Consider the following 17,083-nt stretch of genomic DNA (forward strand, 5'->3'; position numbering starts at 1 on the left):
AAAGATTATTTATTGATAAAAAAGTTTCTTCAAACTCCTCAGTGTGAACTCTTAATGATAAAGGCATTAAAACATGTAGTCTTAAAAAAATATTTTTGTATTAGATTTTGTAAAATGTATCTTATTCAGCCTCGTCCCATCTGCTCCCTATTGCATGCTCCTTCTCCATCTTTCCTCAACACCTGCCTCCACCCTCCCCCATCTTGGCACCAGCAAACGTGTAATTTTGATGACTAAGGAAAGTCAGTTTTGTACATTTAGATCGGGTGTATCACTGTCACAAATTACATTTGTTATTTCTGTTTTATTTACTTTATGTGGGACTTGTTGCTGGTGTTGAGCAGCAGTTCTGTCAAGATGTAGGTGTATCTTTGCCAAAAAGAAGGGGAAAATACAAACCAAAAAAAAATCAAACAATGCATTCAGACCCCAAGTTCAAAAAGGAAAATGGTTAACCAAAAAGCAGGGAAATGATGAACCAAAAAGTCAAAAATAACATTCAGAAGCTAAGTTTGAAAAGGGAAATGGGTATCTGAGAAACAGAAATGGTGAATCAAAATACACAAAAACTTTGTAGATAGCAGGAAATCATTAATTGAAAATGGAAAAACACTTGAAGAAACCAAGTCCAAAATAGGATAGTTATTAACCAAAAATGGGAAATGATAAATCAAAGTTTTATTAAGAGTCCACACCAAGTTGTAAAAAAGGAAACAAAGGTTTATTTACAAGGTTTCACGTACATTGCTCCCGGTAACCCAACCGGGTGTGAGGAGGTTGGTCCCCAGCTGGCTGGCCTCATACACATTGCTAATTGAGCTTCCCCCGCCCCCTTAGCGGGGAAGCTCGTATTCCGCAAGGGATACGGGAATACAATTGTTCACACCCAAGTCCTGTGCGGGTGCAGGTTATGACACAAAGCATGCAGAAATTAGTAAAAGGGTAGGAAGGGTAATACAAAAGTTGAAAATAACTTGCAGAGAATAAGATCAAAGTGAAAAATGATTAACCTGATGCCTCACTGAAAACAAATACTGTGCTATGCCAGTAGAGTCTGGAATTCCATTGGTTAACGTGGAAAATGTTTAGTATATACTATGACTTAGAAAGTACTGTGGATTCATATGTTTATAATTCTACTTTATTGTAATGGTATATTATACATTTTCAAATGGTTAATTGTATTTTTGATGCAGCATCCCAAGACTCCAAAGATTATTGAGCTGCTACAATCCAAACGAACCAGTTTTTCTTGGAGAGCGTTACGGATATGGATTGGGCACTGGTGGATACAGTTACATTACAGGAGGAGGAGGGTAAGTTATTTAAGCAAGAGTATGTGAAGACACTACAGAAGTAAGTGAAATGAAACCTTACTGGCCTGAAAATGGATTACCTGGACAGCACTTGTTTGTCCATATGTGTCTATTCGGAAGCTGAGTAAAGGTGGGCAATTTTTTATTTTACCCTTTTATATTGTTCGGAGATTGGTGATGCAAAACATCACTTGTCTCCGATTAGTACCATTTCTGTTAAAGCATGGACCCAAAGCAAGCTATGACCACAGTAATATGTCTGACTCTCCCCCAGTGTACAGGAACACTTCAGCTGTTCAAATGATAGAGGCTGGATTTTCCCAGAATCTGGAAGCCTGTAAAAATGGCAAGCAGGACCTGATTCTGGAATTCCTGGCATCAACAATTTCAACCAGCACAGGATAAAGGTTCAGGTAGCGAGCCCGTACCCTGCATCCCCAACCTGGCTAGTTTCATTGTAGGGGTAGGCATCTCATTCTCCCTATAATTTCCGTGGAGTTGGGCCAACTTTTCCAGGACGTGTTGTTCACGGCCGCTCAGAGGATTCGTAAACCAAAGTCTGGAGTCGGGAAGCACTTGAAAGGGATGTTTAAAAGGTCTTACCCATACTCGTTCCAAGCCCCTTTCATGCCCTCCATATGATCTCCATGCCCCCATGCCGTTCCATGGTTCCCATGAATCCTCCATGACCACTCAGCGTGCACTATGAACCAATGAACAATGTAATAACAATGGCAAACCTTAAAATGTACTAATAAAGACACCCATTCAAAAAAAATTTTGAACAAACTGCTGCTCTTGTAATTCTATAAAAATGTCAATCAAACAGAGCTGTCAATACTATCAACAACAGACTTTTACCTCACTTCACATCTTAGTCTTGTGCAAATAAAGATACAAATAATAAAATAATTCAAGAAAGAATAGCTTATTATAACCTCATAAAGACTTCATTTCACCAAATCAAAAACTCCACTTCAGCATGTGTAAATAGACACCATCTATAAACTGTATCAACAAAAACAAATGGTCAGGCATCTGCTTCTCCAGATGGCCTTATTATGAATGCTTGGCTGAGCTTCAAGGCCCGCTGATGGAATCAGCTCAGCAGAGATCTGTTTGCACAGGCTAAAGTGGACTGTTAGCTGAGACTATAAGTAGTAGTTCTTCCTCTTTTCAATGTTGGTATGTTGATTTAATAATAATCTTTATTAGTATCACAAGTATGCTTACATTAGCACTTAAATTAAGTTAATGTGAAAATCTCCTGGTTGCCACACTCCGGCGCCTGTCCTGGTGCACCGAGGGAAAATTCAGAATGTCCAATTCATCTAGCAAGCACATCTTTCAGGACTAGTGGGAGGAAACCGGAGCACTCGGAGGAAACCCACGCAGACATGGGCAGAACGTGCAGACTTCGCACAAACAGTGACCCAAGCCAGGACTTGAACCTGGGTCCCTGGTACTGTGAAGCAACAATGCTAACCACTGTGTTACCATGCCACCCATATATGGACATGATTAAGAGATGTGAAATTAGGCAAAGCTTCTAGCAGTGTTCGACTGACACTTTTATACGGTTGTGGGAAAAGCAGGTTTTTTTTTCAAAGCAAATTTCTGAATGGATTTTCTTTAGTGAGAATTTCAAGATCTTACATTGTTATTATGTGGCTCATAGTATACAAAGTGCATACTAGGTGAGTGGACATGGAGGGGGTGGGGGGCATGGGAGGAATGTAAGGGGAAAGGAGGTTTTGGGGGAAATGGGAGATTTGAAGGGGCATGGGAGTGGGGTTGTGAGGGGTAGAGGGCCTAACAGCCTTGAATACAACTGGGCCCAAGTCTCAGAGAATAGAGGTGGGACTCCTAACCAGGCAGCAATGGAAATTGCACACCTCCGTGAGCATCTCTGATCTGCCTCTGGGGTCAGTGATCCAGACTCGATCCTGCCCCCACATGTCTCCCTGGAGTGGAAATAGTGCTTCCATGGACAAATTATACGGAGACATGTCTGCTGAGTTTGGGAATGTTTTAGTTCGAGCTTCCCTCCGCATTAATGCAAATCTGACCCCCAGCAAGAATCATGTGCACACTTCGAACTGGTAATGTGCTCCCAACTATATTGGATACAGAAACAGAAACGGCTTCTAACCACGCCAGAGGCAGATGCAGGCCCTTTACTAACACCTGCTTTAGGTTCTCAGGGTGCAACCCCCCCACCCCCGAGAATGCAGGGGCAACAAATAAGGCAAATTACTTCCCTCTGAATCTGGGGCAAGAGTGTTCCTCCTATTCCTGCGTTAAACCCAACCGTGGCAGGCTGTGAATTTGAATTCCGTTTTAAGTATCTAGAGACAAAAAGCTGGAAGAAGAAGTGATCCTGAAGCTTCAGGTTATCGTAAAAACGGAACTGAATCATTAATGTCCTTTAGAGAAGCAAGTCTACCATCCTCCTACGTCCAGCCTCTGTGTATCTCCAGTCCCAATGACTGGTCGTCTACTGCACTCTTTGTTGGAGAATTCCAAAGATACACAACCCTCTGAAATTTCTCCTCATCTAAATCATAAAGGGCCGACCCCTTAATTTGAGACTGTAGCAAAACCCTCTGAGCATAACTAGGGAGGTGCAATCAATTCCCAGCCTTGCCAGACAACATTCTGAGAACAAATAATTCAGAACAACCTCCCTGTTCAATAATGCTCCTGCAGGGCAGGTTGAGAAAATGGCTTCCAGGACCCTGGGCTTTATAAATAGAGGCATAGAGAACAAAAGTAATGACATTCTGGTGAATCTTTGTAAAAAGCTGGTTTGGGCTCAACTGAAGTAGCGTGGCTAATGTTGAGCGCAATACTGTAGGAAAAACATGAAGGCATTAGAGAGGGTCCAGCGGAAATTTACAAGAAGGGAGGGAGAGATTTCAGTCACAAGGATAGACTGATGAAGTGGAGCTGTTCTCTTTAGGGAAGATAAAGTTGAAAAGAAATTAAATAGAATTGTTAAATGTCAGGAGGGGTCTAGACAAAGTAGACAGGCAGAAACTGTTACCATTGGTGGAAGGTCAAGAACCAGGGGCCAATAAGTTAAGGTGGATGGCAAGAGAACCAAAGGATGCATGAGGAATAGCATTTTCATGCAGCATGCAGTTTGGACCTAGAATGCTGAGAGTGTGATGGAGGCAGATGCAATCATGGCTTTCAAAAGAAAATTGGATCATTTTTAAAAATCATTCATGGGATGTGGGCACACTGCCTAGGCCAGGATTTATTGCCCGTCCCTAATTGCCAGGGAGAAGGTGGTGATAGTGGTGAACTGCCTGCTTGAATCGCTGCAGTCCTTCTTTTCAAGCCAGTCCTGAGTTCTCAGTCTTTTGAATGGAGATCAATCTTTCCTGTTTTCCAGACTGACATGGATATTACAGGATGTTATGACTTGACTGCAATCCTTCAGTACAGAAAGAATGAATATCTTTTGAGCTTTATTCTACGAGAATGTAATGGTTCCAAATGGTTACTGAATTTGATTATCAGCACAAGGCACAAGAAGAAGCAGAAAGGAAACTGACATACTTCAGAAATGAGTCTGTTTGGCTGCATGAAATCGAATTAGCTGAGATAAATTTTGAAACTGCTGAACAGGAAGAGATTTCCTTGTCAACACCGAGAGGAATCTGACTCACCCACAAATTGTCTGAAGTCTTAGAAATGCAGATATTTATGGCGCAGAAGAAGGCTATTTGGCCTTACAGATTGGTGCCAACTTTCTACAAGAGCAACTGAGTTACTGCTCGCCGGCTGTTACCCTGTAGCCCAGGAATTCTCTTCTCTTCAGGTAATTGATCGAGTATGGCATCAGGAAGCCCTAGCAAAACTGGAGTGATTGAGAATCGGGGAAAACCCTCCGCTGCTTTTGTACCCGGCACAAAGGAAGATGATTGTGGTGGTAGGAGGTCAGTCAAAATCACTGCTTTCAAAGGCACACACTGTGGGCTGGAATTTGTGTCGGCTTCATGACACCAGGTTCAAAGGGAAGTTCAAAGTCCCCACTTTGGGTTGAATTCTCTCACGGCATTGGAGGTTGCAGCCTCGGCCATTAGCAGGATACCCGGCCACATTTTACGAGGGGCAGACAACTAATTAGTTGCCGATACAGCCACCATCCCTCTGAAGCTACCTGCCCCCAGAAACTGCTGTAAACTCAAGAGGACCAGTAGCTCAATAGCACCACTGCACCTGGTGCCCACTGCTCAGACTGCTCCTAGAAGAAGAGAACACCATGGAGTTGATTGTTCTCCCAAATAGGTTAGTGGGGTCTGACAGGGCCCGCCCTAGTCATGTAGGCCCCAGCGAGTGTGGGGTGGGGTGGTTGCCATTCCTGTTGGCTGGGATGTGGGCCTCCAGCCTGAGAGAGACCACCAAGCACAGAGCACGCTTGCTGTGATATATTGCCAGCAGCGATGGGAAATACCCCTTAATATCCCATTTAAGTGGCTCTGCTGACTTCTGGGTAGAAAGCAGTCCTCCACCCCTGCCTTCCCTCACCCACCACCAGCTGGGGAGTTGGGAATATGCCTGCCTCTATCAGCCCTGGTATATATGGCCAGATTTTACTGTTATCACGCAATTAGTTTTGGGGTCATGGTTTATGCACCCATAACGGAGGATGTCCTGCCCAAGAACCACCAGCATATCTGAAGACCAGCAGGAGGTCTGGTTAATTACCAAGGTCTTCTATAAATACAACAGACGAGCCGAATTGTAGAGTATGAAATCCACCTGCTGCTTAAAGGAACGCACATCCCTTTACGTTCAGATATGGGGCAAGATTCTCCGACCCCCCGCCGGGTCGGAGAATCGCCGGGGGCGGGCGTGAATCCCGCCCCCGCCAGGTGCTGAATTCTCCGGCACCGGAGATTCGGCGGGGGCGGGAATCGCGACACGCCGGTTGGCGGCCGCCACCCCCGCCCCCGGGGTTCTCCGGCCCGGATGGGCCGAAGTCCCGCTGCTAGGATGCCTGTCCCGCCGGTGTGGATTAAACCACCTCTCTTACCGGGGTCCTGGGGGGGGCACGGGGCGATCTGGCCCCGGGGGGTGCCCCCACGGGTGCCTGTGCCGTGAGGGCACTCTTTTCCTTCCGCCTTCGCCACAGTCTCCACCATGGCGGAGGCGGAAGAGACACCCTCCATAGCGCATGCGCGGGGATGCCGTGAGCGGCCGCTAACGCTCCCGCGCACACGCCGCCCGGCAATGTCACCAAAGGCCTTTTCCGCCAGCTGGCGGGGCGGAAATCAGTCCGCGCGGGCCTAGCCCCTCAAGGTTAGGGCTGGGCCCCCCAAGATGTGGAGGATTCCGCACCTTTGGGGCGGCGCGATGCCGGACTGATTTGCGCCGTTTTTGGCGCCGGTCGGCGGACATCGCGCCGATACCGGAGAATTTCGCCATGGTGTTAATTTTTCAAATGTGTGCAAGTTAAAGAAGAAGCAAACAACATGACTTTGTTCAAAGTACCCCCCCCCACCACCAATTCTCAAGGAGCAAGTGAGGATAAAGATGGATGTCTTTCACTGCGCAGCAGATGCCCTGCCAAGTTAGCCAGCAGCAATCAAGAGAGGTGGCTGAGCAGATTGCCATGATATGCGGACACACACATACTGATATACAGACAAGCAGCTAATGGACACAGAGAACAGGACATGACCAATAAGCAGGCAGGGATCTGACTATAAAAGACACGAGGCACTCACACTCCACCTCCTTCCACTGATGATTGTCATGATATCCAGGTGAACATCATAGCGCGTACATAAACACATACTGATGGACAGATCAACAGACCAATCAACACACACACAACACGACAGCCAATCACAGGCAAGAGCATACACAGTACAAAACAGGGAACACAACACTTCCTGGGCACTCGAGGACGAGACAGCTCAGGGGACAGAGCTCATAGCAAGCCACTCAGACATCCACCATGTGCTGAGTGCCACTACGAGATAGAATTAGGAGTAGGTCCACAGATTCAAGGGTTATGATCGAACCTCAGTAAACAGTATACAACTCTAAATAGATGTTTGAAAGAAAACTGAGTTGGACCATTCGGAACCATGTTGGTTCGTCTGTGTAGCAGAGTACCCAACACTTCAATGAACATCTGGAGAGTCAGTCAAGGGTGTTGTGACAATCTCACACCTCCAGCACTTGACTAAGAGCTAGTCTGGTTCAGTCAGACAGAGTAACCACATTTAAGTTAGCAGAGAGTCGAACTCAGAACTGTGCTAACTGTGCTCCTGGTTCAATAAACCTGATTGAACTAACTTCAAGGTCTGGAGTATCTTTCTGATCTAAGCTGCATCCAGTTGCAGCCAGTGTACCTAACACGACACAGATTATTTCGAGGACCTTGCTGAAGTGCAGGAAGAAACTTAATGATCTCAACAGGACTGCCATGGTATTGTTCCCCTTCAAAATTTCAACTCTTCTTTCCCTTGATTCCTGTACTTTTTCTCTAGTCACAAAGGACATTTCATTACACCGTCTCCTGTGCGTACTCAGACATTCACCACCTGCTACTTCCCCCCCATAACCATTTTCTCTCCAGCTGCACTTCCTGCTCTTTCTCACAGCAGGGACTTTGCCTTGTATATCTTCAAAACTCTTCAGGGATGCGCACGTTAACATTGTTCCTCATCGACTTCCGGGTGCGGCTATGCAGAGCTAGGTCGCATATTCGGTAGCTCCCGCTTGGAACGGATTTTTGAGCTCTTTTACAGGGCCCTCACGGCATTTGTTTGACATTTCCCGGTGTGGGAAGAAGACTGCAACATTCCCCTGACAGTGTCCCCCAGGAATGGTATGTCTTTTGGTTACCAGACCCGGCAGAAACAGTAAAACATTTGGCTGTAATTGCAGGGGAGAGAGGGGCCTCGTCCAGCATGCAGGCGGGGGAAGGGCAAGCTTAAAGCTGCAAGCTGACTTGAGGGCCTCTATTAAAGGTGAATTCTAGCAGCAGAAGGAACAACTGTGAAAAGATCTACCAAGGCCATTGAAGAAGCGGGGACGAGGCTTCCGGTGGTGGCCATGGAGGAGTAGGTCGCGCATTCAGCAGCTCCCATCTGGAACGGATGCTCAGACCTTTTTCAGGAGTTTCCACAGACTTTTTGGGGCACATTGGTGAAGCGAACACTGCCAAAAGGATTCCCTCTCGAGACTTCCGTATGCGGCTACGCGGAGCTAAGTCGCACATTCGGCGGCTCCCGCAAAAACAGACTTTTGGGCTCTTTTCAGGGCCCTCAAGCAGGCGGAGACCAGGCAGCGTGGAGGCAGTGGGCGGAGGAGCAACAGGAGGGTATCCAGCGCTGCCTCAGAGAGATTAAAACGGACCTGCTAGAACCGATGAAGGGTTCTATTGATAAGCTGCTGGAGACACAGACGGCCCAGGGGGTGGCAATCCGAGAGGCTCGACAAAAGATCTCTGACAATGAGGATGCGATCTTAGGTCTGGCGGTAAAGGTGGAGGCGCACGAGGCGCTCCACAAGAAATGGCAGGAGCGGTTCGAGGAGATGGAGAATCGGTCGAGGCGGAAGAATCTGCGGATTCTGGGCCTCCCGGAGGGGCTGGAGGGGCCGGACGTGGGGGCCTATGTGAACTCGCTGATGGGAGCAGGGTCCTCCCAGAGGCCCCTGGAGCTGGAAGGGGCCCATAGAGTGTTGGCGAGGTGGCCCAAGGCTAACGAGCCTCCGCGGGCGGTGCTGGTGCGGTTCCATCGATTCGTCGATCGGGAGTGTGTGCTCAGGTGGGCCAAGAAGGAGAGGAGCAGCAGGTGGGAGAACGCGGAGGTTCGGATATATCAGGACTGGAGTGCGGAGATGGCGAAGAGGAGGGCCGGGTACAATCGAGCGAAGGCAGTGCTGCACAGGAAGGGGGTGAAGTTTGGCATGTTGCAGCCGGCGCGACTGTGGGTTACCTACAAGGACCGGCACCATTATTTTGAGTCTCCGGAGGAGGCGTGGGCCTTTGTTCAGGCCGAGAAGTTGGACACAGACTGAGGGTCGGGATGGGCGATTGGGGACTGCGGTGGATATGTTGGGCGTCATTCTCCGACCCCCCGCCGGGTCGGAGAATGGCCGTTGGCCGCCGTGAATCCCGCCCCCGCCGAAGTCTCCGAAGGGAGAAAAGTCGGCGGGGCGTTAATGGCGCCGCTGCCGCGGAGAATGTCACGGGTCTGCGCAAGGCAGCCGATTTTCGGCCTGCCGATATTCTCCCTTCCGGATGGGCCGAAGTCCCGTCGACGTGATGACCGTTCACGTCGACGTCAATCAAACCTCCTTTTCATCGGCGTGACCCGGTGCTCCAGGCTCACGCCGACCAGCGAGGAGGTGAGTGACGGCCTGGGGGGTTGGCTCTGGGGCAGGAAATGGCGTGGCCGCAGACTGATTGCCTGAGGAGAGGTGTGTCTCGGCTTGTGTGTGTGTGCGGCGGGGGGGGGGGGGGGGGTGGTTAGAGTAGGCTGGGCTCCGGGGGAGTGCCGGGAGGGGGTCCGTGCTGGGGTGGAGGTTGGGGGTTGGGGAGGGGGTCCGTGCCGGGGTGGAGGTTGGGGGTTGGGGAGGGGGTCCGTGCCGGGGTGGAGGTTGGGGAGGGGGTCCGTGCCGGGGTGGAGGTTGGGGAGGGGGTCCGTGCCGGGGTGGAGGTTGGGGGTTGGGGAGGGGGTCCGTGCCGGGGTGGAAGTTGGGGGGGGGGGGGTCCGTGCTGGGGTGGAGGTTGGGGGTTGGGGAGGGGTTCCGTGCCGGGGTGGAGGTTGGGGGGGGGTCCGTGCTGGGGTGGAGGTTGGGGGGGGGGGGGTCCGTGCCGGGGTGGGTGATGGGAGGGCAAATGAGTTGGTCCACCTGGCCAGGTGCCAGCCTCCAACAGTTGGACCCATGCGGTCCATGCCACCTGGCTGGGGGGAGGAGGGGATATGGGCAATGATGACATGTCGTCGTTCCCCCCCCCCCCACCAGGTCGTCATGTTTTCAGATCATCCAGCGATGTTGGCCGCCGTGGTGGCAGCCGCTCATGTCTATGTTGCCCTGGATGAGGAGGAGGAGGAGGAGGAGGAGCGTGCCAGAGAGGCGGCGCAGGCTGCCGCAGAGGGGCAGGCGGCAGCCGCCTAGGCTGGAGGGACACCTGACCGACAGGACGAGGAGGGGGAGGAGGACGTCGCGGCCCCACGGCAACGGAGGCACCCGAGGGCGCCCCGTGTGTACCGGCCCCGGCAGTCATACCAGGACCTCACGGACCGGGAATGCAGGAGGAGACTCCGGATGAGCCGGGAAACCGTGGCACACATCTGCCACCTGCTGGCACACCTGTCACCGCGTGGCACTGGCGGGGGACACCCTCTCCCCGTGTCCGTCAAGGTTACGGTGGCCCTGAACTTTTATGCAACGGGGTCATTCCAGGCACCGAGTGGGGACCTGTCCGGCATATCGCAGACATCGGTGCATCGGTGCATCCGGGCAGTGACAGATGCCCTTTATGCCATGGCGCACCGCTACATCCGCTTCCCCGTGGACCGGGCCAGCCAAGATGCCCGGGCCGTGGGCTTCTCTGCCATTGCCGGGTTCCCCATGGTCCAGGGCGCGATCGATGGGATGCACGTCGCCGTGCGGCCACCTGCAGATAACAGGGCCGTGTTCACTAATAGGAAGGGGACCTATTCGATGAACGTACAGGTGGTCTGCGACCACCGCATGATGATCCTGCACGTCTGCGCCCGTTACCCAGGCAGTGTACACGACTCATTCGTGTTGTCGCGGTCATCCATCCCCGGCATGTACGAGGGACGCCATCCCCGGCTGAGGGGCTGGTTGCTGGGCGACAGGGGCTACCAATTGCGATCGTGGCTGATGACGCCTATACGGAGGCCACGCAATGAGGCGGAGAACCGCTACAATGATGCCCATGTAGCGACAAGGGGAGTGATCGAGAGGTGCTTTGGCGTGCTGAAGATGCGTTTCAGGTGCCTGGACCTCTCTGGGGGCGCCCTCCAGTATCGGTCAGATAGGGTCGGCCGCATCATTGTGGTGTGCTGCGTCCTGCACAACATAGCCCAGCAGAGGGACGATGTGCCGCAGGCAGAGGAGGGCGGAGTGGAGGAGCAGCAGGAAGAGGCCCAGTCCTCCCCAGATGAGGGGGATGGGGGCAATGGTCAGGGCAGACGGGGTAGACACAGACGGGTGGCTGTCCACCGTTACCGGCTGGCCCAGCGGGCACGGGACAGACTGATAGACGACCGCTTCACTGACTAGATGGGCGTGGGAATCGGGTAGTATGGCCACAGACCGCACACCATGACAACAGCCGACCACCCACACCCCCCACCCATCCATCCACCCAGCACCATCACCCCCCTCCCCAACCCCACACACCCCACCCGCATGCACACCACCCCCCCACCCCCAATTGCCGATCCACCGGCGGCACAACGGGCCGGGCTCACCCAGTTGCGGGTGGACGCGTGTCTATCGCAGGCCATGGAGAATGATGACAACCCGCCTCCGATGAGCTCCTGGCTCTACATCGTTGGACTATGTCTGACCCATGGCCACAGTACCACCATCCACCCGGACCATCCCTGCATGCGGCTGTGACACTGCAGCGCACGGTCCCGTCCTCTGCCCGGGGGATGTTGATGGCGGCCCAGGGGGAAGGGGGCAGACTCACCTGGGGCTGAGGTAAGACCACCCCTCACACACACACTTGCGCTCAACGTACATGACACCCCCGCACACTTTGGACAGAGCACAAAGGCAGCTTCGGTAGGTGTAACATTGACTTTAATAACCAAAGGAGTTCATGCACGTGCCCTAGCGCCTAAAACTCATCTGTGCCCTGCACCCGTGCCAACTTACTCAGTGTCTAATTGTTTGGCCTTACGGGCCCTTTGACTACGTCTACGTGGTTCCCCAGACGGTACAGCAGAACTGGAGGTGGACTCCTGTGATTCCTGCCCTCTGACACTGGATCCCTTTGGCGGCCGTTTCCTGGGGCGTCCTGGCCTAGATGGGCCAGGCTGCGGCCCGGGCGACTGGGATGGCGAGCTGCCAGCCTGTCCTGCCCGTTGCCCACCCGATGCACCTGGGACGGAAGGGGGGGAGTCCGAGGTGTCGCGGTGTACCGGGACCTCCCCTACAGAGGGAGCCGGGACGGACCACACCACCTCCTCCTCCCTCGGGGTGCCCGATGGCCCCCAGGCCTCTACATGGGTGGGGGATGCGAACGGACTGGCCATCCGACGCGCCCCCGACATCTGGCGCTGCCAGTCCTGGAGGCCCGTGCTGGTATCGACAGGGGTCTGCAGGTTTGCAGCCATGGAGCCCAGGGGGTTGTCGAACCCTGTCTGCGACAGTGCGACGCCAGCTCGCACATGGCCACTGGCGCCGATGCCCTCAGCGATGGCCTGCTGAGACTGGGCCATGGCCTGCAGAGACTGGGCCATGGCCTGCAGAGACTGGGCCATGGCCTGCAGAGACTGGGCTATGGCCTGCTGAGACTGGGCCATGGCCTGCTGAGACTGGGCTATGGCGTTGAGCGCCTCTGCCATCTGGCGCTGGCACTGGCTCATGGCCTCCTGTGAGAGGGCAGCCATTTCCTGGGCCACAGACGCCGCCTGCACGGAAGGCCCCAGGCCTCGCAAACCGTTCCCCATGTCTGACACCGTCGCACCCATTGCCTCCACCGCGGACGCCACCCGTGCGGTGTCAGCCTGGGTGGCACGCATGACCGGGACCACTCCCAGCTCCTGGACGCGGGTGGACTCCTCCACCTGCGACCGCAGCCGCCGCAAGCCACCCGTCACCCTATTCGCTCGTCTCCGTGTCGGTGGTTGCATCGGATCTATGTGTGGGTGTGGTAACTGCAGGAACCCGGGATCCATCTGGGCGGCAGATGTTCGCTTGGCCTGGGCTGCCCTCCGACCGCCCGGTCCCTCTGCTGCTCCTACCTCCACCTGCTGTACCGGGACGGCTGTGTTGTGCGCACCAGTGAGTGTACCAGACGCCTCATCACTAAAGTGCCCAACCGTGGTGAGTGTTTCTGCGATGGTGGAGGGTGTTGGTGACAGCAGTGGCGTTGTGTCGTGCTCTTCGTCCCACTCTGAGTCCATGGCACTTTGGGGTGGGGGTTCGTCTCCACCCATCCACTCTGAGTCACTGTCCGGTATTTCGTCTTCCCGGGTAGGGGTGTCCTGGGTAGTGCTGTCCCGGGTAGTGCTGTCCCGGGTAGGGGTGTCCTGGGTAGTGGTGTCCCGGGTAGGGGTGTCCTGGATAGTGGTGTCCTGGGTAGTGGTGTCCTGGCTCGGATGTGACGGGGGCCTGTGGCTGCCCCCCTCATCGCTGGGTGGTCGCTCCCGCACGTGACGGGGGTGTCGTCTCCCTGTTGCTCCAGGTCTCTCCGTCTCCCGTGGTCTCCGAGGGGCATCCTGCGGGCGTCGCATGCTGGAGGGTTCGGGTCTCTCCGTCTCCCGTGGTCTCCGAGGGGCATCCTGCGGGCGTCGCATGCTGGAGGGTGCGGGTCTCTCCGTCTCCCGTGGTCTCCGAGGGGCATCCTGCGGGCGTCGCATGCTGGAGGGTGCGGGTCTCTCCGTCTCCCGTGGTCTCGGAGGCGCATCCTGCGGGCGTCGCATGCTGGAGGGTGCGGGTCTCTCCGTCTCCCGTGGTCTCCCAGGGGCATCCTGCGGGCGGTCTGCATCTGCGGGGATGGGTGCCTGGACGTTTGGTCCTGCGATACACAATGAAGCATGCATGGTTAGACATCAGGCAGTGATCAGGTGATACGGGAGAGGGGGATATAGGGGAGGGGGGATATGGGGACGGGCTGTTGGTGGCTCACTTGCTCGTGGGGCCCCGACCTCTGGATCAGCAACCTCCCGGTCCTCAGGTCCGCCAGCCAGTTCCAGGGCCCTTTCCTCGTGTACGGTCAGTGGCCTCTCATCAGCGGGCCCTCCTCCAGTCCTCACATGCTCCCTATTGTTGTGTGCGCGCTTCTCCTGGGGGGGGGGGGGGTGGTGGCAGGGGTAAAAGGCAACAGTGTTAGGCAGGTATATGAATGCACGCCATCGGTTGCGCGTGCATTGCAGAGGTTAAGGTTAGGGCTGGATTCACTTGGGGATATGGGGGATATGGGGGAGGGGGGATATGGGGGAGGGGGGATATGGGGGAGGGGGGATATGGGGTATATGTGGGAGGGGGGATATGGGGGAGGGGGGATATGGGGGAGGGGGGAATATGGGGGATATGGTGGAGGGGGGATATGGGGGAGGGGGGATATGGGGAATATGGGGGAGGGGGGATATGGGGGAGGGGGGGATATGGGGAATATGGGGGAGGGGGGGATATGGGGGAGGGGGGATATGGGGGATATGGGGGAGGGGGGATATGGGGGAGGGGGGATATGGGGGAGGGGGAATATGGGGGAGGGGGGGATATGGGGGAGGGGGGATATGGGGGATATGGGGGAGGGGGGATATGGGGGAGGGGGGATATGGGGGAGGGGGGATATGGGGGAGGGGGGGATATGGGGAATATGGGGGAGGGGGGGATATGGGGAGGGGGGGATATGGGGGAGGGGGGAATATGGGGGAGGGGGGAATATGGGGGAGGGGGGAATATGGGGGAGGGGGGATATGGGGATATGGGGGAGGGGGGATATGGGGGAGGGGGGATATGGGGGAGGGGGGGATATGGGGGAGGGGGGATATGGGGGATATGGGGGAGGGGGGATATGGGGGGGAGGGGGGATATGGGGGAGGGGGATATGAGGGAGGGGGGGATATGGGGAATATGGGGGAGGGGGGATATGGGGGAGGCGGGATATGGGGGAGGGGGGGATATGGGGGAGGGGGGAATATGGGGGATATGGGGGAGGGGGGATATGGGGGAGGGGGATATGGGGGAGGGGGGGATATGGGGGAGGGGGGGATATGGGGGAGGGGGGATATGGGGGAGGGGGGATATGGGGGATATGGGGAGGGGGGAATATGGGGGAGGGGGGATATGGGGGATGGGGGATATGGGGAGGGGGGATATGGGGGAGGGGGGATATGGGGGAGGGGGGATATGGGGGAGGGGGGGATATGGGGGAGGGGGGATATGGGGGACGCTCACCCTGCCTGCTCTGACGAGGTCGTTCACCTTCTTGTGGCACTGGGTGCCTGTCCGTGGTGTTAGGGCCACAGCGGTGACGGCCTCTGCCACCTCCCTCCACAGACGCCGGCTGTGGCGTGGGGCAACTCTGCGGCCGTGCCCGGGATACAGGGCGTCCCTCCTCTGCTCCACCGCATCCAGGAGCGCCTCCACATCGCGTGACTCGAACCTCGGGGCTGAGCGACGGCCAGCCATCAAGTCGGGTGTTGCGGTCGGCTGTTCCGGTCGGGTGGGGGGGAGCTGCGCGGCCTTATGAGCCGTCACGCCGTGCAGCGCGTATGACGCTGCACGGCGTGAACCACTGCGCAAGCGCGGATCCCGTTACGTCGCTGCTAGCCCATTTCGGGCCGCAGACTATCGGCCCATTTTTATGACGTGACGCAAGTGGGATTTGCGCCGTTTTTTGCGCCGATCGGCGGAGTTTCCGCCGATAACGGAGAATTTCGCCCGTTATGCCTATTTTTGGTTTGTGGGGCTTTGCATTGTTTTGGGTTTCTTTTTCTCTGTGTTTTCCTCTTTCGGGTAGGGGAGGGTGGATCGGGCGGGTTGGGCACTGTTTTGGTTGGTGGCGGGGCCTGGTAGGTGGAGAGCGCGGGCTTTTTTCCCGTGCCGAACACTGGGGGGGGGGGCGGGGAAGCGAGGATTGTTTCCCGCGCTTAGAACGGAGGGGGAAGGGGGAGAGCTTGTGAATGGGGAGCGGGAGAGGAGGGTGTGCCGCACAATGGGAGGAGTCGAAGGGGAGGCGGGAGTGGCCGGGGTCAGCAGGAGTCAGATGACTTGTGGAAGTGCAATGGGGGGATTAAACCAGCTAGGAAGGGTCCTATCCGGGGTGGGTGGGTGGGGGGGAATGGAGTTGCTGCTGCTAAGGTCAAGGAGGAGCTGGAGCGAGTGGGGGGGTCGAGGCAGTGGTATGCCGCTGTGGGGAACAGGCTGGATGTGGGGTGCGGGCGCGTGGCTGACCGAGGAGGGATCATGGCTAGTCGGCGGGGGAGGGGGTCGGGTAGCCCCCTGATCCGGCTGATAACCTGGAATGTAAGGGGACTGAATGGGCCGGTTAAGCGGGTGGCGATCTTGGTGGGAAAGAAGGTGTCATTCGAGGCATCGAGCATTGTGGCAGATAATGGCGGTAGGTACATAATGGCAAGTTGGAAGTTGCAGGGAGAGAGGGTGGTACTGGTCAATGTGTATGCTCCGAACTGGGATGATGCTGGTTTTATGCGGCGTATGTTGGGTCGGATCCCAGACTTGGAAGTGGGGGGCCTGATAATGGGGGGAGACTTTAACACGGTGTTGGATCAGGCACTGGATCGCTCCAGGTCTAAGACGGACAGGAAGCCGGCGGCGGCTAGAGTGTTATGGGGATTTATGGACCAAATGGGAGGGGTGGACCCTTGGAGATTTGCAAGGCCGGGGGCTAGGGAATTTTCATTCTTCTCACATGTCCATAAGGCTTATTCTCGAATCGACTTTTTCATTTTGAGCAGGGCGCTGATAGCGAGAGTAGAGGATACCGAGTATTCGGCAATAGCCATTTCGGACCACGCCCCGCATTGGGTGGACTTGGAGATGGGGAGGAGAGGGAC

The 17,083-nt window shown here is 55.0% G+C and overlaps 1 protein-coding gene across 1 annotated transcript in view; it reads left to right on the plus strand.

Annotated features, from left to right (window-relative positions):
* Nucleotides 1-17,083, plus strand: part of b3glcta (beta 3-glucosyltransferase a) — a 348,327-nt gene that overhangs the window by 309,947 nt on the left and 21,297 nt on the right. The window contains exon 13 of the mRNA XM_072476984.1: nucleotides 1,197-1,316. Coding sequence (XP_072333085.1) covers nucleotides 1,197-1,316 — 120 coding nt within the window. The remainder of the gene's footprint in view (nucleotides 1-1,196; nucleotides 1,317-17,083) is intronic.

The sequence above is a fragment of the Scyliorhinus torazame genome, chromosome 15 (genome assembly GCF_047496885.1).
Source record: "Scyliorhinus torazame isolate Kashiwa2021f chromosome 15, sScyTor2.1, whole genome shotgun sequence".
Lineage (NCBI taxonomy): Eukaryota > Metazoa > Chordata > Chondrichthyes > Carcharhiniformes > Scyliorhinidae > Scyliorhinus > Scyliorhinus torazame.